The 26,482-nt window shown below is 42.6% G+C and overlaps 1 protein-coding gene across 5 annotated transcripts in view; it reads right to left on the reverse strand.

The window, feature by feature from the left end:
• Positions 1 to 26,482, reverse strand: part of lrch1 (leucine-rich repeats and calponin homology (CH) domain containing 1) — a 188,100-nt gene that overhangs the window by 42,787 nt on the left and 118,831 nt on the right. For all 5 annotated transcript variants that reach the window (XM_068040286.1, XM_068040285.1, XM_068040287.1 and 2 more), the window contains exons 6-11: positions 22,219 to 22,349; positions 16,502 to 16,589; positions 8,193 to 8,298; positions 5,050 to 5,159; positions 3,173 to 3,240; positions 527 to 613 (exon numbers count right to left, since the gene is read on the reverse strand). In XM_068040286.1, coding sequence (XP_067896387.1) covers positions 527 to 613; positions 3,173 to 3,240; positions 5,050 to 5,159; positions 8,193 to 8,298; positions 16,502 to 16,589; positions 22,219 to 22,349 — 590 coding nt within the window. The remainder of the gene's footprint in view (positions 1 to 526; positions 614 to 3,172; positions 3,241 to 5,049; positions 5,160 to 8,192; positions 8,299 to 16,501; positions 16,590 to 22,218; positions 22,350 to 26,482) is intronic.

Below are 26,482 nucleotides of genomic sequence, written 5' to 3' on the forward strand. Positions count from 1 at the left end.
TAGATTTATAGACAGGCAGTGATCAGTTTTCCGGGGGTGGGGGCGTGGGTTTAAAATTACAGGTACAAAGGATTTTGTGCATTGAGTGAGATATGGGCAAGTGGTGCTTGTTATTGGGAGAATAAACAAGATAAGGATGAAGATTTTAAAGGCACTGGATATTAAAGATAAGGTTTGTAAATGTGTTTTCTGGATTACTTTGGACATAGAAATTTCATGACCAGAATTATGGGGTGAATCGTGGGTAGTCAAAAAGAACTGACTTCATAAGTAACTGAAACTGTTTGCAGGGTAGGCTCGGTCAGTAGAAGAGAGAAGGGCTGTATTTAAACAGGAAAGGATCAGAAAAGACGAGCTACCAAAATACAGGAAGCAGATGAGGTTCTTTGAACAAAATGAATGGAAGAGGAAGGGCTAAGACTAATATGGATAAGCAGAAATTGGAAGGTAGGCAAGAGAAAGGAAAGAATATCTTAAAGCACCAAGTAAATGAAGGTAAAACTCTGCGAGGTATACAAAGCAATACCTCTTTTGTTCCTGGACTGTGCTTTCTGGCAAACTCATGTTTTCTATCACCTCTGGTTCTGTGTCCAAATGCTGTTCTGTGTTTTGTCTGCAACAGAATCATGATATTAAAAATGGAAAAGTCATTTTCTGATTAGTGAGATTAGATAGAAAATTGTAGCTCTTCACAAATGTATTTTGTTTTAATTCTATTGGAAAGAATGCACAGCTCCTCCCAAAGGATCTCAGTGAGCCACACCAAAGAATGCCTTGAGGAGATTGGTTCGATTCTCTCATTAGCAGTAAGCAGCCTGCACTGTACTACAGCTGTGGGATGGGCTAGTCTAGCTCCTTTCCATCAGTAACTTTGGTGACTAGTTTCAAATACTTTTCTTTCATGTACATGGAATACACAAAAAATATACATGAAAGAAAAAAGGAGTACATGTACAGTAAACATGTACAAATCACAGGAGTAACAGCATGCATATATAACCACACAGAGGAAAACACTCGATTAATTGAATTGAATTTATTGAGGAGTATTTAAAGAGAATGTAATCGACGTTATATATACAGATGGCCAAGAGACTGGTTATGGCACGTGGTATTAATAGGTCATGACAGATAGTGAAAAGGAGGACGTAACTGGATCTTTTTGGATTGGTGGGATGTGAGTAGTGGAGTGTCTTAGTAATGTTCCAAGAAATTTGGTATCATTCCTGTGAATTCTTTTTGTGGCTCTAATACACTCGCTAAAATAGGGTGCTCAGAACTGCAATAGTCCCAACTGTGGCCGAACCAACATTTTGTACAAATTTAACATCACTCCCTTTTATATTCAGTTCCCTGTATGTAAAACCCAGAAGTCTATTTGCTCATGTCTCCAGTCACACTTTGATCTTTAAAGATCTACGTATCTGCCCCTCTAGATCTATCTTTCCAATCAGTTAAAAATACTAGCTTTTTGGGTATGCTGTTTTTTCCCCAAATGCATTGCTTCATATTTCTCAGCATTAAACAACATCTGCCACCTTATGTATCCACCCTAGTAAAATTGTCAATGTTTTCTGCCGTTTTTCCTACTTTGCCATTTTTTTTCCACAATTTTTTAATAACAAAATTAAGCCAGGTTTTGAGGTGGTGAAGCGTGAAAGACTTTCCAATGCTTGGTGAATTAAGAGGGCACAGACTCAGGGTAATCATGTGAATAACAAAATTACAAGTTGGATGGTTTTCTTTCTTCATAGTGGATTATTTGAACATGGAATGCTCTACTCCAAGAGGCTGTTTAGACAGAGATATCATATTTAAAAGGGAGAATATGAAAGGATATGAAGAAAGGGTGAGGAAATGAGATTAGATGTTAGCAGCAGCACAGGTGTAACAGGCCAAATGGCCTTCCAGCATGGAAAAAAAAGTGCAAGACAACTGACCAAATTGACCTGAAATGTTCATCACATTACACAAGGCAATGAGACAGGGATCCCACATTTATGAGCTAATTCTATGTTTTAAGCATTTACCCTGGTTTGAGAGTAGTGATTAAATAATATACTTCAAGTGATCAAACTAGATTTAATTATTCATCCACCCACACAATAAATCTACCTTGCAGTTTGTTACCCAAGCTCTGTAGGTTGGTGTGGGGGAAGGGGAGGAGTCTTAAAAACCTACTAAGAATGTTGTGTTCTAGCCAGATGCTAGCATTATATTTAAAGACATGGCAGATCTGTTGCCAGGGATGAGGCAGCTTCCAATTACATTGTATTTTCCATTCTTGAAAGAGTAAAGATCACAAGTAAAATATCTGCACCAAGCAACATCTAAAAATTTAAATGATTCTCTGGTTCAGGTGAAAAGCAGGGGGATTAGTACAACAGTAAAATAATTCTAGTGACGGGGAAGAATTTGTCCTTCTGATCGGTGCTGGTCTGGGGGTGTGTTATTAGCATCGGCCTGACTCTCAGTATGCTGCCCTCCCTCGCCTGATTTTGTGGAGTGAGCATGCTCCTGTGCATCTGGCACTGGGAGTTTGCTGCGGAAGACTCTTGTAAACATCTTTAAAGGGCTGCTTACAAGGGTGCAGATGGGCAAGTTTAAAAGGTAAGTGGTTGGGCACAGGGGCAAATATTCTGGTAACAATTACAAATGCTGTTATTTTTAATGCACATTTCAGCCTCTGTACAGGGTTGCTTGGGTAGCAGAAATGCTTGACACAACCCAGTGACTGGTATAATAAATGTGAAGAAACCAAGTATATGGTCAAATATTGGCATGGCGCAACACGAATCCCACTTTTCAACGGCTGGCAAAATGGAAGTGTTCCAGAAACATACAGCAGCGAGGAGGCTGGTCCTGCTGGTCACCCTCCCCATAAGACAGAAAAATAGCAAAATAAATACTGCCTAGTGTGCAGTTCAGCCATGAAGACCAGGACAGTCCCTGTTTAAATCCCTGATCTGTGCTAAGTGAGCTGACCTTGACTGGGGTGTTTTTACCCCTATGGTGAAATGGCCCACTGGCTGTTTGCACAAGTGGGTGAGGTACTAGATGGAGGCTGGTGCACACGGCACTGCACTCGAGCACGAGTTTATGCCATGGGAGGAAGGGCAGAAACACTAACTGAATATTTCTGAACAACAATCAATATATAAAAATTACTGACATTTGTTCTACTGTCCAGCTTGCATCTTCCTCAATTCTCAGGGGTTCTTCAGGCTCCGTCACCCTTCCCTGTGTAAAAGGAACAAACATCACTAAAAAATGAATTAGCTACATGCCCTAGGAACAGCTACAATAATTGTTAATCTTATAGTTATATGCACCAACTTGAACTGCACATTAAAACCCTTTATTCTTGGATATCTAGCATGAATGCTGATGAATTAAAGCATCAGATAAGTGGGAGTAAGACATCCACATTAATTACAAGCAGCAATTTTTGGAACAGACCTAGATAGAATAAATTAGTACTATTGAAATAATTCACATGTAAAATATAAATGAGCCACTGTCCCTTTCATTATAACAGTGCTCCTTCTATCTAGGGAGCCAGTTTTAGCAGATACCAAGGGAATTTTTTTTTAATTAACTGGGATACTCATATAATAACCTAGGCTGCTATTTATAATGTGTGTGGGACATAACAGGGAGATGAGATTTTGGCCGTCTTCTTTGATGCCGAAGGATGAACAAATGTTAATGTATGTTGGCCGAAAGCAGGAGAGGAGAACATGAGACACAAAAGAATGGGTTGATGTGACACTGCTGCATATTGTGGGAGACAGCGAGACTTCTGTTCCTCCAGCACAGAGGAGAGGTACAAGATAAGGATAGCGCCAACATATTAAAGGCTCCACGTACAGTTTGGGGTTTTACAGCACACCATTTACTACTTTGACTAATACCTAAAGGCTTCTATCCAACTAATAAAGTAGACCAACCATTTGAAAAATGACATCTTCTAGCAGAAAGTAGGCTTCTGAGGATTGAGAAACAGTTAATCTTACATTTAAACCATTACTGAGTTTTATTTTTGTAACAAGACAGCGGATTCCCATCAAGCTGTATTTGGGACATTGTTCCTGAAGTTTCCCTTAAAGATCAAAACTTGGTAAAAAAACAGTGATTATAATGTAAAGGGTGTTCTTTATTTTCATACCAGATAGGTAGCTGAATGTGGACTGACTGATGGAAGTAATATTAAGTTAGCAACTCACAAACAATGTGACATGCAAAGTATTGCTTCCTAAGTAGGTGATCAATTTAGGATTAGCTTCAACAGCTGCCACGTAAAAGATTAGTGGAAGTGCAGTAGGAACCAAAGTGTTATTTTTGACACAGGTTCTGAAATTTCTACCTATTATTTCAAGGCTTGTTTTGGGATTGTGTTCCCTTGCTCATCAAGCTATGGAACTGCATATTCTTTCTATTCTGTTTAATAACATTAGTTTGCATGAAAAACACTGCAGCAATTGCATTTAAAATTAAGTGAATATGATGCTAATTTCATTTAGTTTCTTCCTCTTATTTCGACTTATACTGCAGCTGATAATACTAGATACAAATGAGAAAAGAGAAATTTTACAAAAAGCAGAGCACACCTGATAACGATTCAAACTGGTGCACCCTTTTCTCTGCTTGCAATCAAGATGACCTTCATTACTGACAATTGAACACTTCAAACCTGAATCTCCAGCATTTGTATGTCTGAACCACGGCTCAAAGTGATCCAACTGCATTATTCAATAAGGCTCGAGTATGGAAAGAACTTTTAGTTCAAGAGTTTGAATTTCAAAGACCTTAAGTTCTCAGGTGGTTGCTGGGTGGCGATCAGAATTGGCCAAAGCTGACAACCTCAGATTCTCCCAAAAGGGGCATATTGACACAGTATGTTCCTCCTTGACCGAGGAGAACAATGTATTGTATACAGGCAGAACTACCAATTGATGAATGTAGTGGACTATGTAGCAAATACTATATCCTAAATGAGAATGCTCATATACAGATATTCTCGGTAAGCATTGTGTATTCAACACTTGCCTTCATGTAAGTCCTAAACTCGGAACTCAAGCCATCATCCATGCTGGACAACCTCTCTTTCACTTCTACATTATTTTGCAGCAGCTCCTTCGGCTCCTGGTCAGATTCCACTGAAGAAAAAGAATTAAAAGAATGAAAATATAAAAGCAAAGCTACCTCAATTCATTAAAAAATCATGTTGAAAAAAATCTACTTATTATAGACCAGTTACCGATGATAAGGTTAAAAACCTTTGTGCCCGAATACAGTACTTGATGCTGAAGCAGTCAACCTCTAATTATTCAATCACCGGTAAAGTGGCAAGTCCTTGTGCAACTAGCAGACTTACTGTGGCGCTGCTCATCATGAGTCAGAGAATTCTGAGGTGTGACATCCGAAGTGTGACAAGAGGAAAGTGTGGTGCTTACAGGAAGCATATGCTATATGCAATAATTTTAACCTTTGATTTTTTCAGCTCAATTTCTTGGGTGGGGTGGGAAAGAGGAGAGAGTTGCTGTTAGGATTAAGTTTTATTTAGATTTCATCTTTAAATCCCTATTAGCACTATGGTGATAAAAATGTTCTTGTTCCAATGTACTACTCCCACAATCCAAAAACACACTGGCTACAGGTGGTTCTATAACTGTGGCCCGCATGAAGTAAGTACATGACACCTTGCCCTCAGAAGAACAGTCATCTACAACCCTGCTATAAACACCCTGGCTTCAAATTCTGTGTAATCTAAAAGAGGCCACTGTGTGGACTGAACAGTTGGTAATATACTATGGCTGAGCACTGAAATGTCTATAATTCTAGGACCTCAAATAGAACCCAGGTAAAAATACTGTTATGGAGTTCATTTTCCAATCAGAACTGATGGATGAGCTGGGCTCCTATAGTTTCCACTTAAATTTGGATAAAATGGCAATAATACACATTTTTTATCAATAGGCTACTGCAAATTGTAGTTCAATATCTGATTTTTATGTTGTTAGAATCTAGAGTTGGAATACAATATCCTCCCAATCTTAGAGGCCGAGTGGCTAGTTGGCAGTGCTTTTACACACCACTGTATTCTGATACCACCATGTTGGAAGGGTGATTGTTTTAAATATTTTTATAATCGTGCCTACCCCACTTCAAATAATTGCGCAGAAAGTAACCTTTTCCTCACAAAGGAACAAGATACTCCAACCGCTCTTTCATCAGCAAGTAACATCAATCACAACTTCACAAGTCATCAAGAGAGACCCACAGCAGCACTCACTGGAAATGTGCCCTTTATATCAGCCTACCTCTTCCAACCAGTCTCATATACCACAAACTTGGCCCTGGATAGGGGGAGTAGACAGCAATGATCATTAACGAGGAAGGACAAATTACTGAAATCAACTCTCATTCCAATCCAGACCTCACCAATGGTAACAGTCTGTCCTTCGTGATTCTGTAGCCTGGTGGTTATGGTACTGGACCAGCAACCCAGAGGTCGTGAGTTCAAGTCCCATTAAACTGAGAAACTAAACTCAACTAATCTGTGGCTTGACACCAGAAAAATTAGCATAAACTCTGCTGGATTGTTGCAAGAAACAAATTAGTTTGCTGTTGTGGCTAACATGGGATGGGGAATAAATACTGCCTTGCTAGTGTTGCCTACATTCCAATAACAAGTTGAAAAAAATAATTTGCCAGATGACAACATGCCCTTTGCCAGTACCCCTGCCATTTCTCTCCATCCCTCTCCTCCCTGGAATCACAGCCTCCTGCCATCTGTCATGTCAATTTGTTGCTTGAAAACGAGGGGCTAGTGACTGCAGAAGAGGAAAATCCTAGTACAGATACTGTGTTATATGACTTGATCAAAACCATGCTTTGTACATGCAAACTTCCCATCAATCAGTAAAGTAAACTTAGGACCAAACACTTCAGTACTAAAATATAAATGCACTCCTGGAGTGGCTACTTTTACTTATTAAATGTCATTTTTGGAATGAATATCAAATTTACAGTGAAGCCTCTCTACATCCCAATGCTCTGATGCGATTGCTTTCAGTGTGTGCGTAGCAATGGGAGATCTGGAGTTACTCTCAGCTTTCTCCATGAGAGAACCAGCACACAAAGACACACCTACTTCTAGAGCACAAATGTGCACTAGGGTTACAGCTCAGACTGGATTGAACAACATGCACATAACAAGACTACTCTAGCCGTCAGCCAACACTCTCAAACATGAGTGCCTCTATAAAGTTATTTTAAAAAACTATAAAGTTAGATAATATAATTACACTATGCAGCTGATCTTAATAGCTCAGATGCAACCAAAATAATCACAGAACTTTTGAAATTTAAGCAAAATGGGATATTTTGGCCCATTGGGCCTATGCTAAAACAAGCTCCACACTAGAGCTACCTAACATAGTGCAATTTTCCTCCCATACTCTTCAATTTTTTTTCATCTAATTCTCTCTTAAAAGTAGCCATTTAATTGGGTTTGATAGCCTTGTATGGTAACATATCCTAGATTATGTTAGCCTTTGCAGCAAAAATGTCTTCTAATCTTCCTACTCTTTTTGGTTGGAGGAGCAATCTTAAATTTATGTCCCCTTGTTCTAGATCCACTGACCAAGATGATAATTTTACACTATTTACTCTCTCAAATCTTTTCATAACTTTCAATCTTCCTTTAACCTTCTCTGCTCCAGTGAATTTTCAACTCTCTTTTCATAACTATATTCCTTTTAACCTTCTCTGCTCCAGTGAATTTTCAACTCTCTTTTCATAACTATATTCCTTACTCTAGCATTATCCCAGTGAACCCGAAATTAAACCTTTCCCAAGTTTCAACACCCTTTCTATAATGTCTTGCACTCAGATTCACCATCACCTCCTTGCTTTTGTATTTAGTGCCCCATATATAAAAACCAGAACAACCATTTGCCCCTTTTCTCCTATAATGCTGTATTTCAAGATCCAAATATCTGTACTCCGAGGTCTCTCTGTTCCTCCACTTTGTTCAGAATGTTACTATTTAGAGTATATTTATGTTGTTTCTTCCTTTTCCAATTTCACATTTATCTTTGTTGAATGAACTGCTCAGAACTAGTAAGATTTCCTGACCTTCAACCGAGATAAACCAACCAGCATGTTGTTAATCATAAACAGCTTACCTTTCATTGATCTAACATTCAAATATTCCTCCTGTTTATTCAACTGATTTTCTTCGGAGATATGCGCCATCTGAAGGGTCAGACTGCCTGTATCTTCATCTGAGGGCTGAAGGTGGAAATCTCACATTAAAAGCAATAAACAAATGCAAATACATCATCGCAGAGCAGAAGACTTTGCAGACACAAAGCACCCTTTTTCCCTTGTCTATCAGGTGTACATTCAATCAGATCTTCATATACTCCAACATAAAAGTCAACGAAAATAAAACCTCAAAGAAATGCAAAGCAGCTAACATTAATAAAGTACTAATTGCCTTTCGTGTGTATCAGTGTCCACAAGGAACAGGACGGTGCTCTGAATTACTCAAGTAACAGGTAACTTAGTTGAAAACTGGATCAGAAAGTTGAAGCAGAAGGTGATGATCAATGGAAAATGCCCCGCCTGGGGAGCAGGGACTGGTATCACTTCAGCGGGAACTCTTCTTGGTCCTGCATTGTCTGTATTATTCATACGCAGTAACGAGCAGACTGCGTCTTGTGATATAACAAATTTTGCTGATGCTGTAATTATCTGGCCAGGTGACAGTCATAAGGGAGATTAAAGCATTCAAAGCAATCTGGGCGGATTAAGCAAAGAATGGCACCGAGATTTTGATAGATAAAAGTAAACCAACAAACAATGGAAAAGAGGAGAAAAAAAAGTATATAAACAATGCAGGTCAATTATAAAACGTGAAAAAAAAATGGATTCCATAATTAAAGACAGTTCACCAAGCTCAACAAATAATGGAATGCATAGAATTACACAGAATTTACAGCACAGAAACAGTACATTCAAACTAACAGGTCTAAGCCAGTGTTTATGGTGCACATGAGTCTTCCCACCTTACTTCAACTCATCCTATCAGCATATCTTTCTATTATTTTCTCTCTTGTGTTTATCTAGCTTCCCCTTAATCTTATGGACTTGATCGTAGATCAAAACAAATTATTGCAACATTGTAAAGATCATTGTTGAGGATAGACTTGGAATGCTTTTTTTTTTATTTATTGGCTCATGGGATATGTTGCTGACAAGGCCATCATTTATTGCCCTCCCTAATTGCGCTTGAGAAGATGGTGGTGAGCCACTTTCTTGAACCACCGCAGTCCCTGTGACGAAGGTACACACCCACAGTGCTGTGGGGAGGGAGGTCGGTCCAGGATTATGACCCAATGAGGTTGAAGGAATGGTGATATATTTCCAAGCCAGGATTGTGTCTGACTTGGAGAGGAACTTGGAGGTGGTGATGTTCCCAGGTGCCTGCTGTTCTTGTCTTTCTAGACAGTAGAAGTTGCAGGTTTAGAAGGTGCTGTTGAAAAAGCCTTGGCAGTTGTTCCTGTGCAACTGGAAATGGTACACACTTCTGCCACAGTGCGCCGGTGGTAGAGGGAGAGAATGTTTAAGGTGCGAAATGAAGTGCCGATAAAGTGGGCTGCTTTGTCCTGGATGGTGTTGAGCTTCTTGTTTTTTGTTGCAGCTATACTCATCCAGGCAAGTGAAGACTATTTCATCACACTCCTAATGTGTACCTTGTAGATGGTGGACAGACTTTGGGGAGTCAGGTGGTGAGTTACTTACTACAGAATTCCCAGCCTCTGGCCTGCTCCTGCACCCACAGTATTTATGTGGCTGGTCCAGTTAAGTTGCCGGTCAATGGTGGCCACCAGGATGCTGATGGTGGGGGTTTTGGCAATGGTAATGCTGTTGAATGTTAAGAGTTGGTGGCTAGACTCTCTCTTATTGGAAATGGTCAATGCCTGGCATCTGTGATGCAAACATTACTTGCCACTTATCAGACAATGCTTGAATGTTGTCTAGGTCTTGGTGCATGCGGTACAGACTGCTTCATTATCTGAGCAGTGCGAATGGAACTGAACATTGTGCAATCAGCAAGCATTCCCACTTCTGATATTATGATGGACGGAAGGCTATTGATGTAGCAGCGGAGAATGATTGGGCTGAGGACACTACCCTGAGGAACTCCTGCAGTGATGTCCTGGGACTGAGATGATTGACCTCCAACAACCAAAAACATTTTCCTTTGTGCTAGGTATGGCTCCAGCCAATGGACAGTTACCCTGACTCCCACTGACTTCAATTTTACTCAGACTCCTTGATGCCACACTCGGTCAAATGCTGCCTTGATGTCAAGGGAAATTACTCTCACCTCACCTCTGGAATTCAGCTCTTTTGTCCATGTTTGGACCAAGGCTGTAACAAGGTCAGGAGCTGAGTGGTTCTGACAGAAGCTGAGCATCGGTGAGCAGGTTATTGCTGAGTAAAAACTACCTGATAGCTCTGTCGATGACACCTTCCATCACTTTGCTGTTTGCTGATGATTGAGACCGTTGGGGCTGTAATTGGGTGAATTTGATTTGTCCTGCATTTTGTGGACAGGACATACCTGGATGATTTCCCACATTGCTGGATAGATGCTACTGTTGTAGTTGTATGAAACAGCTTGGACAGAGGCATGACTAGTTCTGAAGCACAAGTCAACAGCACTAGCCAGAATGTTGTCAGGGCCCATTGCCTTTGCTGTATCCAGCACCTTCAGCCATTTCTTGATATCATGTGGAGTGAATTGAAATGTCTGAAGACAGGCTGCTGGGATGGTGGAGACCTCAGGAGGAGGCCATGATGGATCACCCATTTGGCATTTTGACTGAAGATGGTTGAAAATGTTTCAGCCCTGTCTTTTGCAGTCATGTGCTGGGCTCCATCATCATTGTGGATGGGAATGTTCGTGGCGCTTCCTCCTCCGATTAGCTGTTTAATTAATTATTCACCACTATTCATGACTGGTTGTGGCAGGACTGCAGAGCTTTGATCTGATCTGTTGGCTGTGGGATCACTTAGCTCTGGCTGTAACATGCTGTTTTTGCTGTTTAGCATGCTTGTAGTCCTGTGTTGTAGCTTCACCAGGTTGTTGCCTCATCTATAGGTACACCTGGTGCTGTCCCTGGCATATTCTGTTGCACTCCTCATTGAACCAGGGTTGATGGTAATGGTAGAGTGAGGGATGTGCCAGGCCATGAGATTAGAGATTGTGGTTAAATACAATTCTGCTGCTGCTGACAGCCCATAGCATCTCATGGATGCCCACTTATAAGCTGCTCTGTCTGTTCTGAATCTATCCCATTTAGCATGGCGGTAGTGCCACAGAACACGATGGAGAGTGTCTTTGGTGTGAAGATGGAACTTTGTCTCCACAATACTAGCATGAACAGAAGCATTTGCAAAAAGTATATCCATATCTCCAACACAGCAGTCCTTGAGGCGGCCAACATCCCCAGCTTATACACCCTACTGAGTCAGCGGCGCTTGAGATGGCTTGGCCATGTGAGCCGCGTGGAAGATGGCAGGATCCCCAAAGACACATTGTACAGCGAGCTCGCCACTGGTATCAGACCCACCGGCCGTCCATGTCTCCGCTTTAAAGACGTCTGCAAACGCGACATGAAGTCCTGTGACATTGATCAAAAGTCGTGGGAGTCAGTTGCCAGTGATCGCCAGAGCTGGCGGGCAGCCATAAAGGCGGGGCTAAAATGTGGCGAGTCGAAGAGACTTAGCAGTTGGCAGGAAAAAAGACAGAGGCGCAAGGGGAGAGCCAACTGTGTAACAGCCTCGACAAACAAAGTTATCTGCAGCACCTGTGGAAGAATCTGTCACTCTAGTATTGGCCTTTATAGCCACTCCAGGCGCTGCTCCACAAACCACTGACCGCCTCCAGGCGCTTACCCATTGTCTCCCGAGACAAGGAGGCCAAAGAAGAAGAAGAGGAGGATATTGCTGAGGACAAGGTCAAGTAGGTTTTCCCTTCTTGTTGGTTCTCTCGCAACCTGCCGCAGGCCCAGTTCTTAAGGACGCACTCAGCTGTGGTGCTACCGAACCACTCGGTGATAGACATTTAAGACCCCAATCCAGAGAGTACATTCTGTGTCCTTGATACCCTATGGGCATCTTCAAAGTGGTTTTCAACATGGAGGAGTACTGATTTATCAGCTGAGGGAGGACAGTAGGTGGTAATCAACAGGAGGTTCCCTTGCCCATATTTGGTTCAAAGCCATGAGATTTTGCGGGATCTGGAGTGAATGTTAAGGACTCCCAGGGCCACTCCCTCCTGACTGTATACCATTGTATTTCTATCTGGTGGGTCTGTCCTACCGGTGGAACAGGACATACCGAAGGATGGTGATTGGAGAGTCTGGGAGGGTGGATGAAAGGTATGATTCTGAGATTATGATTATGTCAAGCATTTGCTTGACTAGTCTAGGGGATAACCCTCTCAATTTTGACACAAGCCCTCTGATGTTAGTAAGGAGGACTTTGTAGATTCCACTGGGCAGGATATGCCTTTGTCATTTCCGGTGCATAGGTCGATGTCGGGTGGTTCATCCGGTTTTATTTTCATTATATTTCTATGTAGCTGTTTGATCCAACTGAGTGGCTTGCTATGTCATTTCAGCGGCAATTTAAAGTCAATCATATTGAGTCTGGAGTCACATATAGGGCAGACCAGGTCAAGATGGCAGATTTCCTTCCCGAAAGGACATTAGTGAAGCAGATGGGTTTTTATGAATTAGCAGCAGGAGTAGGTCACTCGGCCCTTCGAGCCTGCTTCGCCATTCAATAAGTTCATGGGTGAACTGATTACTCCACATTTACACCTACTCCCGATAACCTTCCACCCCCTTACTTATCAACAATCCATCTACCTCTGGCTTAAAAATATTCAAAGGCTCTGCTTCCACTGCCTTTTGAGGAAGAGAATTCCAAAGACTCACGACCCTGAGAGAAAAGATTTCTCCTCATCTGTCTTAAATGGACGACCCCTTATTTTTAAACAGTGGCCCCTAGTTCTAGATTCTATCACAAGGGGAAACATCCTTTCCACATCCACCCTGTCAAGACCCTCAAAATCTTATATGTTTCACAACAATCTGGTAGCTTCACCGTCACCACTACCAATACTAGCTTTTTATTCCACATTTATTTAATTAACTGAATTTAAATTCCCTAACTGTTGTATTGGATTTGAACTCATGTCTCCACATCATTAGTGCAGGCCTCTGGATTACTATCCTGCAACATAATCACTATTCTACCGTACCTGCTGTGTCCAACTTTGAGCAGTCTACCTTGAACAGGCATTTGATGCACTGGAGGCTATTTAGAGAATGGCAACAATGGCAATTCTGGGAGTTAAGATATCTACAACTCAAAGCTGAACTTATCATCCTTGCAAAGATTGCAGGGTGATGTTGTGAAGATCTTCTAAATGCTTAGAGGCATAAATAACATAGGTATAAAAGGAGGCTCTTGTACTTGAATAGGTGCAATATTTGGGGTCATAAGTACTAAATTAACAGCCTTCCAATAAGATCACATATTAGAAGAATTCTCCTTCCCGACAGAGTAATGGGTATGTACAAGAGTCCCAACATTGTTCTATCCAAAAGGTTAAACATCTGTTTAGGAATGCAACCACCTCTGGTGTATTCCCCCCTGTTTTAGATGTATGGTATCATAGGCACACATAAATAGGAAATACTGTTATAGTAACAGACTAGCAAACCAGAGGTTGAGAGTTCAAATCCCACCATAGCAACTGCAGGTTGTTAAATCTGCTAATTTGTGGGCTGACACCCGGAAATGACCATGAAAGTTTGTCATTAAAAACCCAACTGATTCTGTAATGTCCTTCAGTGAAGCGATACTACCATCCCCTTCTTAGCCTGCCCTATATGAGGCTCCAGTCTTACACTGTGTTTGAGTCAGAGCAAATATGGACATATTCTCTCAGATTTTATGTTTTAAGTTTTTGCAATATTTCTCAGGATTTGACGGGAACATTTCTCAATTTTCTCATAAGAATTTCTCCTCCCCCACCCAACCCCCAAATAACAAGAGGCTTCACCTCCCCTTGCAACCTAAAAAAAGCAGAAGTTTGGGATGGAATATTGGGCGGCACAGTGGCGCAGTGGTTAGCACTGCAGCCTCACAGCTCCAGCGACCCGGGTTCGATTCTGGGTACTGCCTGTGTGGAGTTTGCAAGTTCTCCCTGCGACCGCGTGGGTTTTCGCCGGGTGCTCCGATTTCCTCCCACCGCCAAAGACTTGCAGGTGATAGGTAAATTGGCCATTGTAAATTGCCCCTAGTGTAGGTAGGTGGTAGGGAATATGGGATTACTGTAGGGTTAGTATAAATGGGTGGTTGTTGGTCGGCACAGACTCGGTGGGCCGAAGGGCCTGTTTCAGTGCTGTATCTCTAAATAAATAAAATAAAAATAAATTTTAGACAAGCTATTTCTGCTACTAGACTACTGCAGACCCCACCTGCCAAGAATGAGGCATATTAATCTTGTCATATGAACACTGATTTTAAACTGTTCCTGGAGTGAAGAAATGACTTGTTAAAAAATCACCAGACATTTGGGCTGGTAGGGCATTTGCAAACTAAGAGACGTTGCTTGTGGAGACAAAGGACTATTCCCTGGTTCACTTAACCCACAATGGACTTTAACCACCAGACATTGAAGGTGTAAGGAAGCACATTCCAGGATGACTGCTAAGATGGCAGAATCCACAAACAGAAGTGGCTAAACCAGCTAGTCACATGATTAACCTGCTGGGCAACCTGGGGTGTTTTGAATTGTGCGACAGAGAAAGGCAGAAGACAGTTTGAAACTGAAGCTAGAGCAAGGAAGCCTCTCTCTCTCTCACTCACTTTCTCCCAAGCCACTGGATCCACGGAAGACACGTAAACCTCAAGAGAGAAAATACTCCGACCTCAAAACAAGTTGAAGTGTGCATTGGGCCCCAACGAATTGCAAGACTTACCGGCAACCAAAGACTCCACATTGAACTTGAAGGACTGTAACTATAATCCAGAGATTGCCTCAAACTTTTCCCCTTTTTTCTTTTCTACTCTTCTGTCTCTATCTGCGTGTGTGTTTATCGCGAATGCATGTTAGCAAGGTCACGTCGCATATTCGTAGTCGTTAAACGGGTTAGAGTTTACGATTAATAAACTTCCACCTTTCTTGTTTAAACCTAAGAAAACCTGTCTGGTTGGTTCATTTGAAAGCACAATTAGAGAGCAGTGAGCAAGAATTCACTGAGGGGTTAAGCTAACACACTGTGTTTTAAAAGTTAAACCCTGTTACAGCCAAACCAGGCAAAGGCTGAGAGGGAACCCCTAGACCCCTCCTCACCTGGTTGTAACACCACAGAGGCTTATTTAATTGGTGCATAAAGAAAGGGCATTCCAAGTAAATTATCAGATAAAAGTCAGTAGCAGTTATATCCTCAATTAGATTTGTATACCACTTCCTGTGTAGTCCTAGCTGCTGTATTTATTATCTAAATTCAAGTAGACAGTAGCAGAAAGTACAAAACCAAATATCGTCACAGAAGATCCATGTGACCCAGACAATAATCACTGGCTTAGACAGTGCACAAGACTGCAAAACAAAACCCTGGGGTTCAGATCATACAATATGTTTCTAAATTGGTATTATTCTCTATAAATAGTGATTTTTCTTTTTAAAAGACTCTTTTCTACTCGCCCCTAAGATAACCTGAACAAACACAGACCGCTTTCAGTCATCTGAAAAGTGCCAATTATCGGATTTCCGTTCCTGTCTGAACTCCTGAATCCTGGTATGAATTTATGTTGTCAATTTGTGAAAGTTCAACTATGATTCAATTAAGAGCTTTCTACGGCAAGACAAAGCATGGCAGTCCTGCCAATTACACAGCTTCTCATTTATATTTTGAAGAGCAGTTGAGTCTCAATACTAAGCCAGAAAGGCACAACACTGCTGAATATCACAAGAAATGCATATAAGAGATAAACAAGCAATCGCAATAAACTGCCAAAGTAACCCTCTTTGTGAAAAAGAAGACACAGTCTGATGCACTGACTACTGAAAAATTCAGGGGCTTTCTGAATCAAAATCACTGTTCTCTTTTATTGTTCAGATGGTACAGTGACTAGATATTCTGCTATAAAAATAAACTGCACATTCGTGTCAAATGTGCGCTTTTTACAGTGGAACGTATCTTCAAAAATAATTACACTGGAATAGAGATGTGAGGTAGACTAGACAGCCTGGTGCCTGTTCTGAACTGCCTTCATGCTTTGCATGCTCAGTTAAGAACAATGATGAGCAGTTAAGCCACCAATGATATTGTTAGAGATCCCATTACTTTAGCAGTTTTGCCTGTTAAATAGATAATAGTAAGCCATCGGCAATACTCACTTCAGTTGCAGACAGGCGTTTATCACCACTGTCACTCCCAATTCCGGAGTCAAAATCTTGTTTTTTGTCAGGGAAAATGTCTTCAATGCTTAAAAAAAGGAAAAAAATTCAAAATGAAATAACCGAAGCTGCCGCTATCACCACATCATACTGTCGAAACCACTGCTCCTGCAAAAAAGCAAAGTCTCCAGTCTCTGAAGACCATGAGTATAATGAGTATGCCAAGTTAGCAATTCCCAGGGAACACACTGCATTATCCAAAACTGCCCCCTATTTGACACAGATAAAGTAAGAATCCAAAATTCATTTCACTGATGTACAGCATTTATAACTCTGGGAATAGCTGATTATCCATTTGACATTTAAAGAACTGTTCATTTTCTTTTTGATTTTCGAGCAATTATGAACATTGCTGCCTCTTTCACCCAATTATTTTTGTTACATTGGAGGTAATCTGGGTCAAGGTGAAGAATGACGATTCCAATTTGGATCCCACACATCGATAGCTGGTATAGGGCAGTTGGCCAGATACCTAGGAGGGACTTTTATGCTCTAACAAAGTGACTCAAATCTATCCGGAGAAGACCACCAGCTGCAGCATCATTAACATTTTCATCCCCAGATTACTTGCACTGTATTCAAGCAAGTCTGTCAGATCAGTACGGGATAGATCTGGGTTACGACTTTGTGTGTCAGTCTCAAAAAGTCGAGGCTCTTATGAAACTTCTTGGAGCTGGGCTGGAACCGAGGCACCTAAAAACTGGATTAAAAATAAATCTAAGTGCTCTCACTTCACACCAGCTGTGCAAGCAACAGGGGAATCTGTTTCGGGGCTATTACCTAATCCACTGGGTGGGTACATTCACACAATTTACCAAGCTGTGCACTAATGCACTGGGCCACCAAGTATCTGTCTCGTAATATCATCCAGCACCTCTGAACTGTTTAACAGCATGACCTATAAAATTAGGCGGCAGAATTCCCTGATCTCCTGTCATAACTCTGGGGAAACCTTGGAGAAACCCTTAAATAGTTTACATTACTCACTGAAATTACGGCAGGAGATTGAGAGAACTCCACAGAAAGTTGACTCCATCCCTACACATGGCAAAGTTCTCACTATTTCAGCGCAACTATTTTGTTTTAAAAAAAACAAAGGCCAGCATTTTCCATTTACTTCACGTATTTCCCTCTTTAATTAATAAATTTCCTCCCAGGTTCTTTTACAAACTATCTGCAATCCTATCTTATCAAAGGGTGTAGCCTAAATACACTCAGCATTACCACCTCACCAAAAAAGTTTCAACATCATCCTACTGTACTTAACAGACACAACCAAGAACAGGGAACCATATGTTGCTACGAACAGGTCCATCTAGAAACTCTAACAAGATACAAGGTACAGAACAGAGACTAGGTCAATAACCAATCAGACAAGAGTATGTGCCATTTTTAACCTATGTTTAATCTTCCTCGCAATCTCAATCTTGGACATCTCAATAAGAGGCTAAATTACCACAGCAGCTCAAAACTGGGCATCCATGAGGCACTACAGATCATCATCAGCAGCAGAATTGTATTCAGACACAATCTGTAATCTCATGGCCTGGCATATCCCTCAGTCTACCAGTAGCACCAAGCCAGGGAACCAACCCTGGTTCAATGAGGAGTGCAGAAGAACATGCCAGGAGCAGCACCAGGCAAACCTAAAAATGAGGTGCCAACCTAGTGAAGACAAAACACAGGACTAACATGCTAAACAGCAGACATAGCACATGATAGAGTTAAACGATTGTACAACCAACAGGTCAGATCTAAGCTCTGCAGTCATGCCACATCTAGTCGTGAATGGCAGTGGATCATTAAACAACTAACCAGAGGACGAGGCTCCACAAACATCCCCATCCTCAACGATGGGGGAGTCCAGCTCGTGAGTGCAAAAGACAAGGCTGAAGAACTTGCATCCATCTTCAGCCAGAAGTGCCGAGCAGATGATCCATCTCAACCTCCTTCCGAGGTCCTCAGCCAATTCAATTCACTCCACATGATATCAAGAAACAGTTGATGATGCTGAATGGAGCAAAGACTATGGGCCCTGACAACATCCTAGCAATAATACTGAAGGCCTGTGCTCCAGAACTAGCTGCACCCCTAGCCAAGCTGTTCCAGTACAACTACAACATTGGTATCTACCCAACAATGTGGAACGTTACTCAGGTATGTCCTGTCCCCAAAAAGCAGGACAAATCCAATCCGGCCAATTACCGCCCCATCAGTCTACTCTCAAACAGCAAAGTGATGGAAGGTGTCGACAACATTGCTAATAAGTGGCACTTACACAGCAATAACCTGCTCAGTGATGCTCAGTTTGGGTTCCGCCAGGGCAACTCGGCTCCTGACCTCGTTACAGCCTTGGTCCAAACCTGGACAAAAGAGCTGAATTCAAGAGTTGAGGGGAGAGTGACTGCCCTTGATATCAGGCAGCATTTGACTGAGTATGGCATCAAGGAGTCCCAGCAAAACTGAAGTCAATGGGAATCTGGGGGGAACATAGGAAATAGGAAGATAGGAACAGGAGTAGGCCATTTAGCCCCTCGAGCCTGTCCTGCCATTCAATGAGATCATGGCTGATCTGCGGCCTAACTCCATATACCTGCCTTTGGCCTATATCCCTTAATATCTTTGCTTAACAAAAATCTACCTATCTCAGATTTAAAATTAACAACTGGTCTAGCTTCAACTGCTGTTTGTGGGAGAGAGTTCCAAACCTCTACCACCCTTTGTGTGAAGAAGTGCTTCCTAACATCTCTCCTGAACGGTCTGCTCCTAATTTTTAGACTATGCCCCCTAGTTTTTGAATCTCCAACCAGTGGAAATAGTTTATCTTTATCTAGCCTGTCTTTTCCTGTTAAACTCTCCACTGGTTGGAGTCATACCTCGTACAAACGAAGAAGGTTGTGGCTGTTGGCAGACCAAACAGATATGTCCCAGGACATTGCTGCAGGAGTCCCTCAGGGTAGTGTGCTAGGCCCAACCATGTCCAGCTGCTTGATCAATGACCTTCCCACCATCATAAGGTCAGAAGTGGGGATGTTCACTGATGACTGCATAATGTTCTGTGCCATTTGCGACTCCTCAGATACAGAAGCAGTCTGTGGCCACATGCAGCAAGACCTGGACAACAGTCAGGCTTGGGCTGAGAAATGGCAAGTAACATTCGCACTACACAAGTACCAGGCAGTGACCATCGCCAATGACAGATATTCTAACCATCTCCCCATGACATTCAACAGTATTGCATTGCTGAATCCCCCACTATCAACATCCTGGGGGTTACCACTGACCAGAAAATAAACTGGACCAGCCACATAAATATTGTGGCTACAGGAGCAGGTCAGAGGCTGGGAATTCTGTGGCGAGTTAGTCACTTCCTGACTCCCCAAAGCCTGTCCACTATCTACAAGGCACAAGTCAGGAGTGTGATGGAATACTCTCCACTTGCCTGGATGAGTGCAGTTCCAACAACACTCAAGAAGCTCGACACCATCCAGGACAAAGCAGCCCGCTTGATTGGCACCCCATCTACCACCATCAACATTCACTCCCTCCATCACTGACGCATAGTGGCATCAGTGTGCACCATATTCAAGATGGACTGCAGCAACTCACCAAGCCTTCTTCGACAGCACCTTCCAAACCCGCGACCTCTTCCACCTAGAAGGGCAAGGGCAGCAGACACATGGGAGCACCACTTGCAAGTTCCCTCCAAGACACACATCATCCTGACTTGGAACTATATCACAGTTCCTTCACTGTCACTGGGTCAAAAACCCATAACTCCCTTCCTAACAGCACTGTGGGTATACCTACACCTGATGGATGGCAGTGGTTCAAGGCGGCAGCGCACCACCACCTTCTCAAGGGAAATTAGGGTTGGGCAACGAATGTTGGCCTTGCCAGTGACGCTCACATCCCATGAAAGAATTTTTAAAAATGCCACTGTCAAGAACAATAGATACATTTTTGAAAACTATACAATCAGGACAGAAGGAAGCTAAGATTTCTGTAATAAATGTTGCTCTTGGGGCCCCCTGATCCCCACTGAAGGGTTCAGAGGGGGATTTTTGACAGAGGAGCCCAGAATTGGTTCTGTGTCACTGTGTTTTCCTTCTTCCAGGAAGTGAAAGGGGAAAGGAAGCATATGTGTGGGATGAGTCCAGAAGAAAATGGGACAAGTGCAGGTGGACCTGATGGCTTTTTTAAAAAATTCATTCATGGGATGTGGGTGTCACTGCTAAATCCAGCATTTTGTTGCCCATCCCAGATTGCCCTTGACAACTCTAATCCTAACTACATAAACTAAGAGCAATCTACAAGTCAGAATGTGAATGCTGGGGCAATAAGGTAATATAAAAGCAACCTATTTTCAAGTCTGCTCATAATACAAACAAATCTTACATGTCAGGATATTTGATAGAACATAACTCACTCAATAGGAGAAAATCAGCAACATTTTCCACTAGGAGGCACCAAAGTTCCACACTGCAGTATTAAATCCAACAAACAGAACCCTGATTTAATGATCTGTTCCATGGGGAGCAATAGCTTAATGGTTCTGGCACTAGGCCAGCAGCCCAGGGATTGAGAGTTCAAAAATCACACAACAAGTTGCAAAACTGCACTGTGAAATCTGATAAATTTTGACCGTAAAAGTTGCTACTTTATTCTAAAAGCCCAACTGGTTTAGTAATGTCCTTTGAGGAAGGGAGCTGGTTCCCCTTTACCAGTCTGGGAGAAGCGATCTCAGGCATTAAGCATTCTTAATACTCTCTGAATTGATCTAGCAAGCCACTCAGAAGACCTACCCATTTAGATGAATGTTTTGGTAGGAAAATCATATTTGGTATTTTATCAGTTTGAATTATAGAAGTGCAGTCAAATTAAATGAACTTCATCACAAAAAAAAACCTATACCATAAAATCTTCTGGATGCTTTTACTTAATGTGAATGCAACATGTGCTGTCATGCATATTTTAGGTAAAAGTTGGGTGTAGGAAAATTTACAAACTATTCAGTAATTGTAATGCTACAACTGTTTATACAATTCGCGTGTGCTGTGCCTTCAAACAATAGTAGGATATTTACTTCTTTAAAAGTGATGAGTGATGTTTCGTCGGAAGCCGTCAGGGGCTGAGCACAATATATTTTTAAAAAACAGCTTGCAAATTTTCTCTCTGTAACCAACCCACTGATCAGAAAAGTCAGAAACCTGGTCCCGACATGGCTCCCTAAGCAGTCACACGAAAGGAAAACACTGGAATATGCAAAGTAGCAGCTACCAGCTTGTTTTCATTTCAATTCTAACCTGGCGTAAAGACACTGGACTCAGCCAAACAGATCAAGCATTTGACAATTGGTTGCAGCTTTAATGTGCTCCCTGAATTTTCAATTTAAAATGGTGCCTCCAGAAGTTGAATAAACGTTTTCCAAGAAGTCTCCTACCTGAAAGCAATTATTCATATTTGTGTGAGTAGAAAACTTATTTCCCGAGAAAGCTGTGCGACCTCAGAACCCTCTTAATTGTACAAACAATGTGGGTCTCTTGCGAAAAAAATCACGAGAGTTGGCAGGTCTGGGACTCTGCAAAGTAGTTGCTCATTATCAATTTCCTATCAATGCACAGGTCTCAATGAGAAAGAACGTTTTTGAAACTAACCTCCCTCCAACAGGCTGTGGCACACGGGCCTTCTCTATAGGTTGCTGGTAAAGAGTTTCTGCCGTCTTGTCAATTCTACATGCTTCTATGTTCAGGTACTTGAATATGTGCACTTTGCCCTTCATGCAGATCTAAACATAAAAAGGAGAGATTATTTATTATCCTTAAATAGTAGTTCCAAAAAAAAAATCACATCAGATGCTTCTAACTGCAACATCAGCACCACATTTTAAAATGTGGTATAATCCACAAGAGTGCTAGATAAGTTACTCCTCTCCTTCAAATACAACAGTGTGGAAGAAACAATTTGATGATGTTATTCAGTAACCTAGAGCTCGGAACAATGAAGGTGCTGCTATTTTATTGAATGACCTGGTGCTGCAATACATGGAATGGGATTTCATCAAGCGCACTGTGCTGCCCAGCATCAAATTTCCCCCTATTCATCATCAAGAAAGCAGTTACTGTTGGATTTTACCACTCATTGTCACCCTTTCACACCCTCTTCCTTATTTTCCATGCAGTGCTAGATAGGCCATTCAATTCTTTTCTTCTTCTTCTTCTTCTTTTGGGCCTCCTTATCTCGAGAGACAATGGATACGCGCCTGGAGGTGGTTCCAAAACCAAAAAAAGCTAACAAAAAGATAGGACTTCAAGACAATAGAACACTGGCCCTTCTGAATAGTACAGCAACAATCCTGGACCTGTCAAATCCTGTCAAAAAAAGTAAAACTTCAGAATTCAGGGAGGTGCCAGAGAATTGGAAAGTGGCAAATGTGTGTAAGGACATTTCTAGTAACTACAGACCTATAAACTATAAACTACAGTTTATCATCAGTGGTGGGTAAGGTTTTAAAAACAATAAAGGAAAAAAAAATCAACAGGCACTTGGAGAGGTTTGAGCTAATTAAGGAGAGCCAGCATAGATTTGTAAAAGGCAGATCGTGCTTGACTAATTGAATATTTTGCAGATGTATCAGAGAAGGTTGATGAAGGGAATGCGGTGGATGTTGTTTATATGGATTTTAAGAATGCATTTGACAAAGTACTGTATAAAAGGCTGGTTAACAAAATTGAGGCTCATGGAATAGGAGGGTCAGGGTCAGCTTGGATAAAAAAAATTGGCTTAAAGACAGAAAACGAGTCATGGTGAACAGTTTCTTTTTAGACTGGAGGATAGTAGGCAATGGTGTTTCCCAAGGTTCAGTGTTAGGACCACTGCTTTTGTGATACATATAAATGGCTTGGATATTGGAATAAAGGATAACATTTCCAAATTTGCAGGTGATACCAAACTTGGCGGTGCGACAAACAGTGAGGATGATATAATCGACTGCAACAGGGCACAGACAGGAGAACAGAACAGGCAGACAAGTGGCAGATGGAATTTAATACTGACAAGCGTGAGGTGATGTATTTTGGCAGAAGGAACAGAGAGGGGTAATATAGACTTAATGGCACAGTTGCTAAGAGTGTACAGGAACAGATGGACCTGGGGGTGGGGGGGGGGGGGGGTTCATTTGCATAGATCTTAGAAGTGGCAGAACATTGACAGAATAGTTAGTAAAGCATATGGGATCTTGGGCTTCATAAATAGAGGTATTGAGTACAAAAGCAGGCAAGTTATGCTGAACCTGTATAAAGCTCTGGTTAGGACCCAACTAGAGTATTCTGTCCAGTTCTGGTCACCACACTTTAGGAAGGATTTGAGGGCCCTTGAGAGAGTGCAGAGGAGATTTACCAGAATGGTTCCAGGGATGGGGGAGAATTTCTCACCCACAGCTGTTACAAAAATTTCTAAATTCACTTGTAACAGCCCTTCAAAACACTCCCACAGGGGATGCTGAGACCAAGTGGGCCCACATCAGAGACGCCATCTATGAGTCAGCTTTGACCACCTACGGCAAAAGTGCGAAGAGAAATGCAGACTGGTTTCAATCTCATAATGAAGAGCTAGAACCTGTCATAGCCGCTAAGCGCATTGCACTGTTGAACTACAAGAAAGCCCCCAGCGATTTAACATCCGCAGCACTTAAAGCAGCCAGAAGCACTGCACAAAGAACAGCCAGGCGCTGCGCAAACGACTACTGGCAACACCTATGCAGTCATATTCAGCTGGCCTCAGACACCGGAAACATCAGAGGAATGTATGACGGCATGAAGAGAGCTCTTGGGCCAACCATCAAGAAGATCGCCCCCCTCAAATCTAAATCAGGGGACATAATCACTGACCAACACAAACAAATGGACCGCTGGGTTGAGCACTACCTAGAACTGTACTCCAGGGAGAATGTTGTCACTGAGATCGCCCTCAATGTAGCCCAGCCTCTGCCAGTCATGGATGAGCTGGACATACAGCCAACAAAATCGGAACTCAGTAATGCCATTGATTCTCTAGCCAGCGGAAAAGCCCCTGGGAAGGACAGCATTACCCCTGAAATAATCAAGAGTGCCAAGCCTGCTATACTCTCAGCACAACATGTACTGCTATGCCTGTGCTGGGACAAGGGAGCAGTACCCCAGGACATGCGCGATGCCAATATCATCACCCTCTATAAAAACAAAGGTGACCGCGGTGACTGCAACAACTACTGTGGAATCTCCCTGCTCAGCATAGTGGGGAAAGTCTTTGCTCGAGTCGCTCTGAACAGGCTCCAGAAGCTGGCCGAGCGCGTCTACCCTGAGGCACAGTGTGGCTTTCGTGCAGAGAGATCGACCGTTGACATGCTGTTCTCCCTTCGTCAGATACAGGAGAAATGCAGTGAACAACAGATGCCCCTCTACATTGCTTTCATTGATCTCACCAAAGCCTTTGACCTCGTCAGCAGACGTGGTCTCTTCAGACAACTAGAAAAGATCGGATGCCCTCCAAAGCTACTAAGTATCATCACCTTATTCCATGACAATATGAAAGGCACAATTCAACATGGTGGCTCCTCATCAGAGCCCTTTCCTATCCTGAGTGGCGTGAAACAGGGCTGTGTTCTCACACCCACACTTTTTGGGATTTTCTTCTCCCTGCTGCTCTCACATGCGTTCAAGTCCTCTGAAGAAGGAATTTTCCTCCACACAAGATCAGGGGGCAGGTTGTTCAACCTTGCCCGTCTAAGAGCGAAGTCCAAAGTACGCAAAGTCCTCATCAGGGAACTCCTCTTTGCTGACGATGCTGCTTTAACATCTCACACTGAAGAGTGCCTACAGAGTCTCATCGACAGGTTTGCGGCTGCCTGCAATGAATTTGGCCTAACCATCAGCCTCAAGAAAACGAACATCATGGGGCAGGACGTCAGAAATGCTCCATCCATCAATATTGGCGACTACGCTCTGGAAGTGGTTCAAGAGTTCACCTACCTCGGCTCAACTATCACCAGTAACCTGTCTCTAGATGCAGAAATCAACAAGCGCATGGGAAAGGCTTCCACTGCTATGTCCAGACTGGCCAAGAGAGTGTGGGAAAATGGCGCACTGACACGGAACACAAAAGTCCAAGTGTATCAGGTCTGTGTCCTCAGTACCTTGCTCTATGGCAGCGAGGCCTGGACAACGTATGCCAGCCAAGAGCGACGTCTCAATTCATTCCATCTTCGCTGCCTCCGGAGAATACTTGGCATCAGGTGGCAGGACCGTATCTCCAACACAGAAGTCCTCGAAGCGGCCAACATCCCCAGCTTATACACACTACTGAGTCAGCGGCGCTTGAGATGGCTTGGCCATGTGAGCCGCATGGAAGATGGCAGGATCCCCAAAGACACATTGTACAGCGAGCTCGCCACTGGTATCAGACCCACCGGCCGTCCATGTCTCCGCTTTAAAGACGTCTGCAAACGCGACATGAAATCCTGTGACACTGATCACGTCGTGGGAGTCAGTTGCCAGCGTTCGCCAGAGCTGGCGGGCAGCCATAAAGACAGGGCTAAAATGTGGCGAATCGAAGAGACTTAGTAGTTGGCAGGAAAAAAGACAAGGGGAGAGCCAACTGTGCAACAGCCCCGACAAACAAATTTCTCTGCAGCACCTGTGGAAGAGCCTGTCACTCTAGAATTGGCCTTTATAGCCACTCCAGGCGCTGCTTCACAAACCACTGACCACCTCCAGGCGCGTATCCATTGTCTCTCGAGATAAGGAGGCCCAAAAGAAAGAAATCCCATATTCCCTATCACCTCCCTACACTAGGGGCAATTTACAATAGCCAATTTACCTATCACCTGCAAGTCTTTTGGATGTGGGAGGAAACCGGAGCACCCGGCGAAAACCCATGCAGACA

The sequence above is a fragment of the Heterodontus francisci genome, chromosome 10 (genome assembly GCF_036365525.1).
Source record: "Heterodontus francisci isolate sHetFra1 chromosome 10, sHetFra1.hap1, whole genome shotgun sequence".
NCBI lineage: Eukaryota > Metazoa > Chordata > Chondrichthyes > Heterodontiformes > Heterodontidae > Heterodontus > Heterodontus francisci.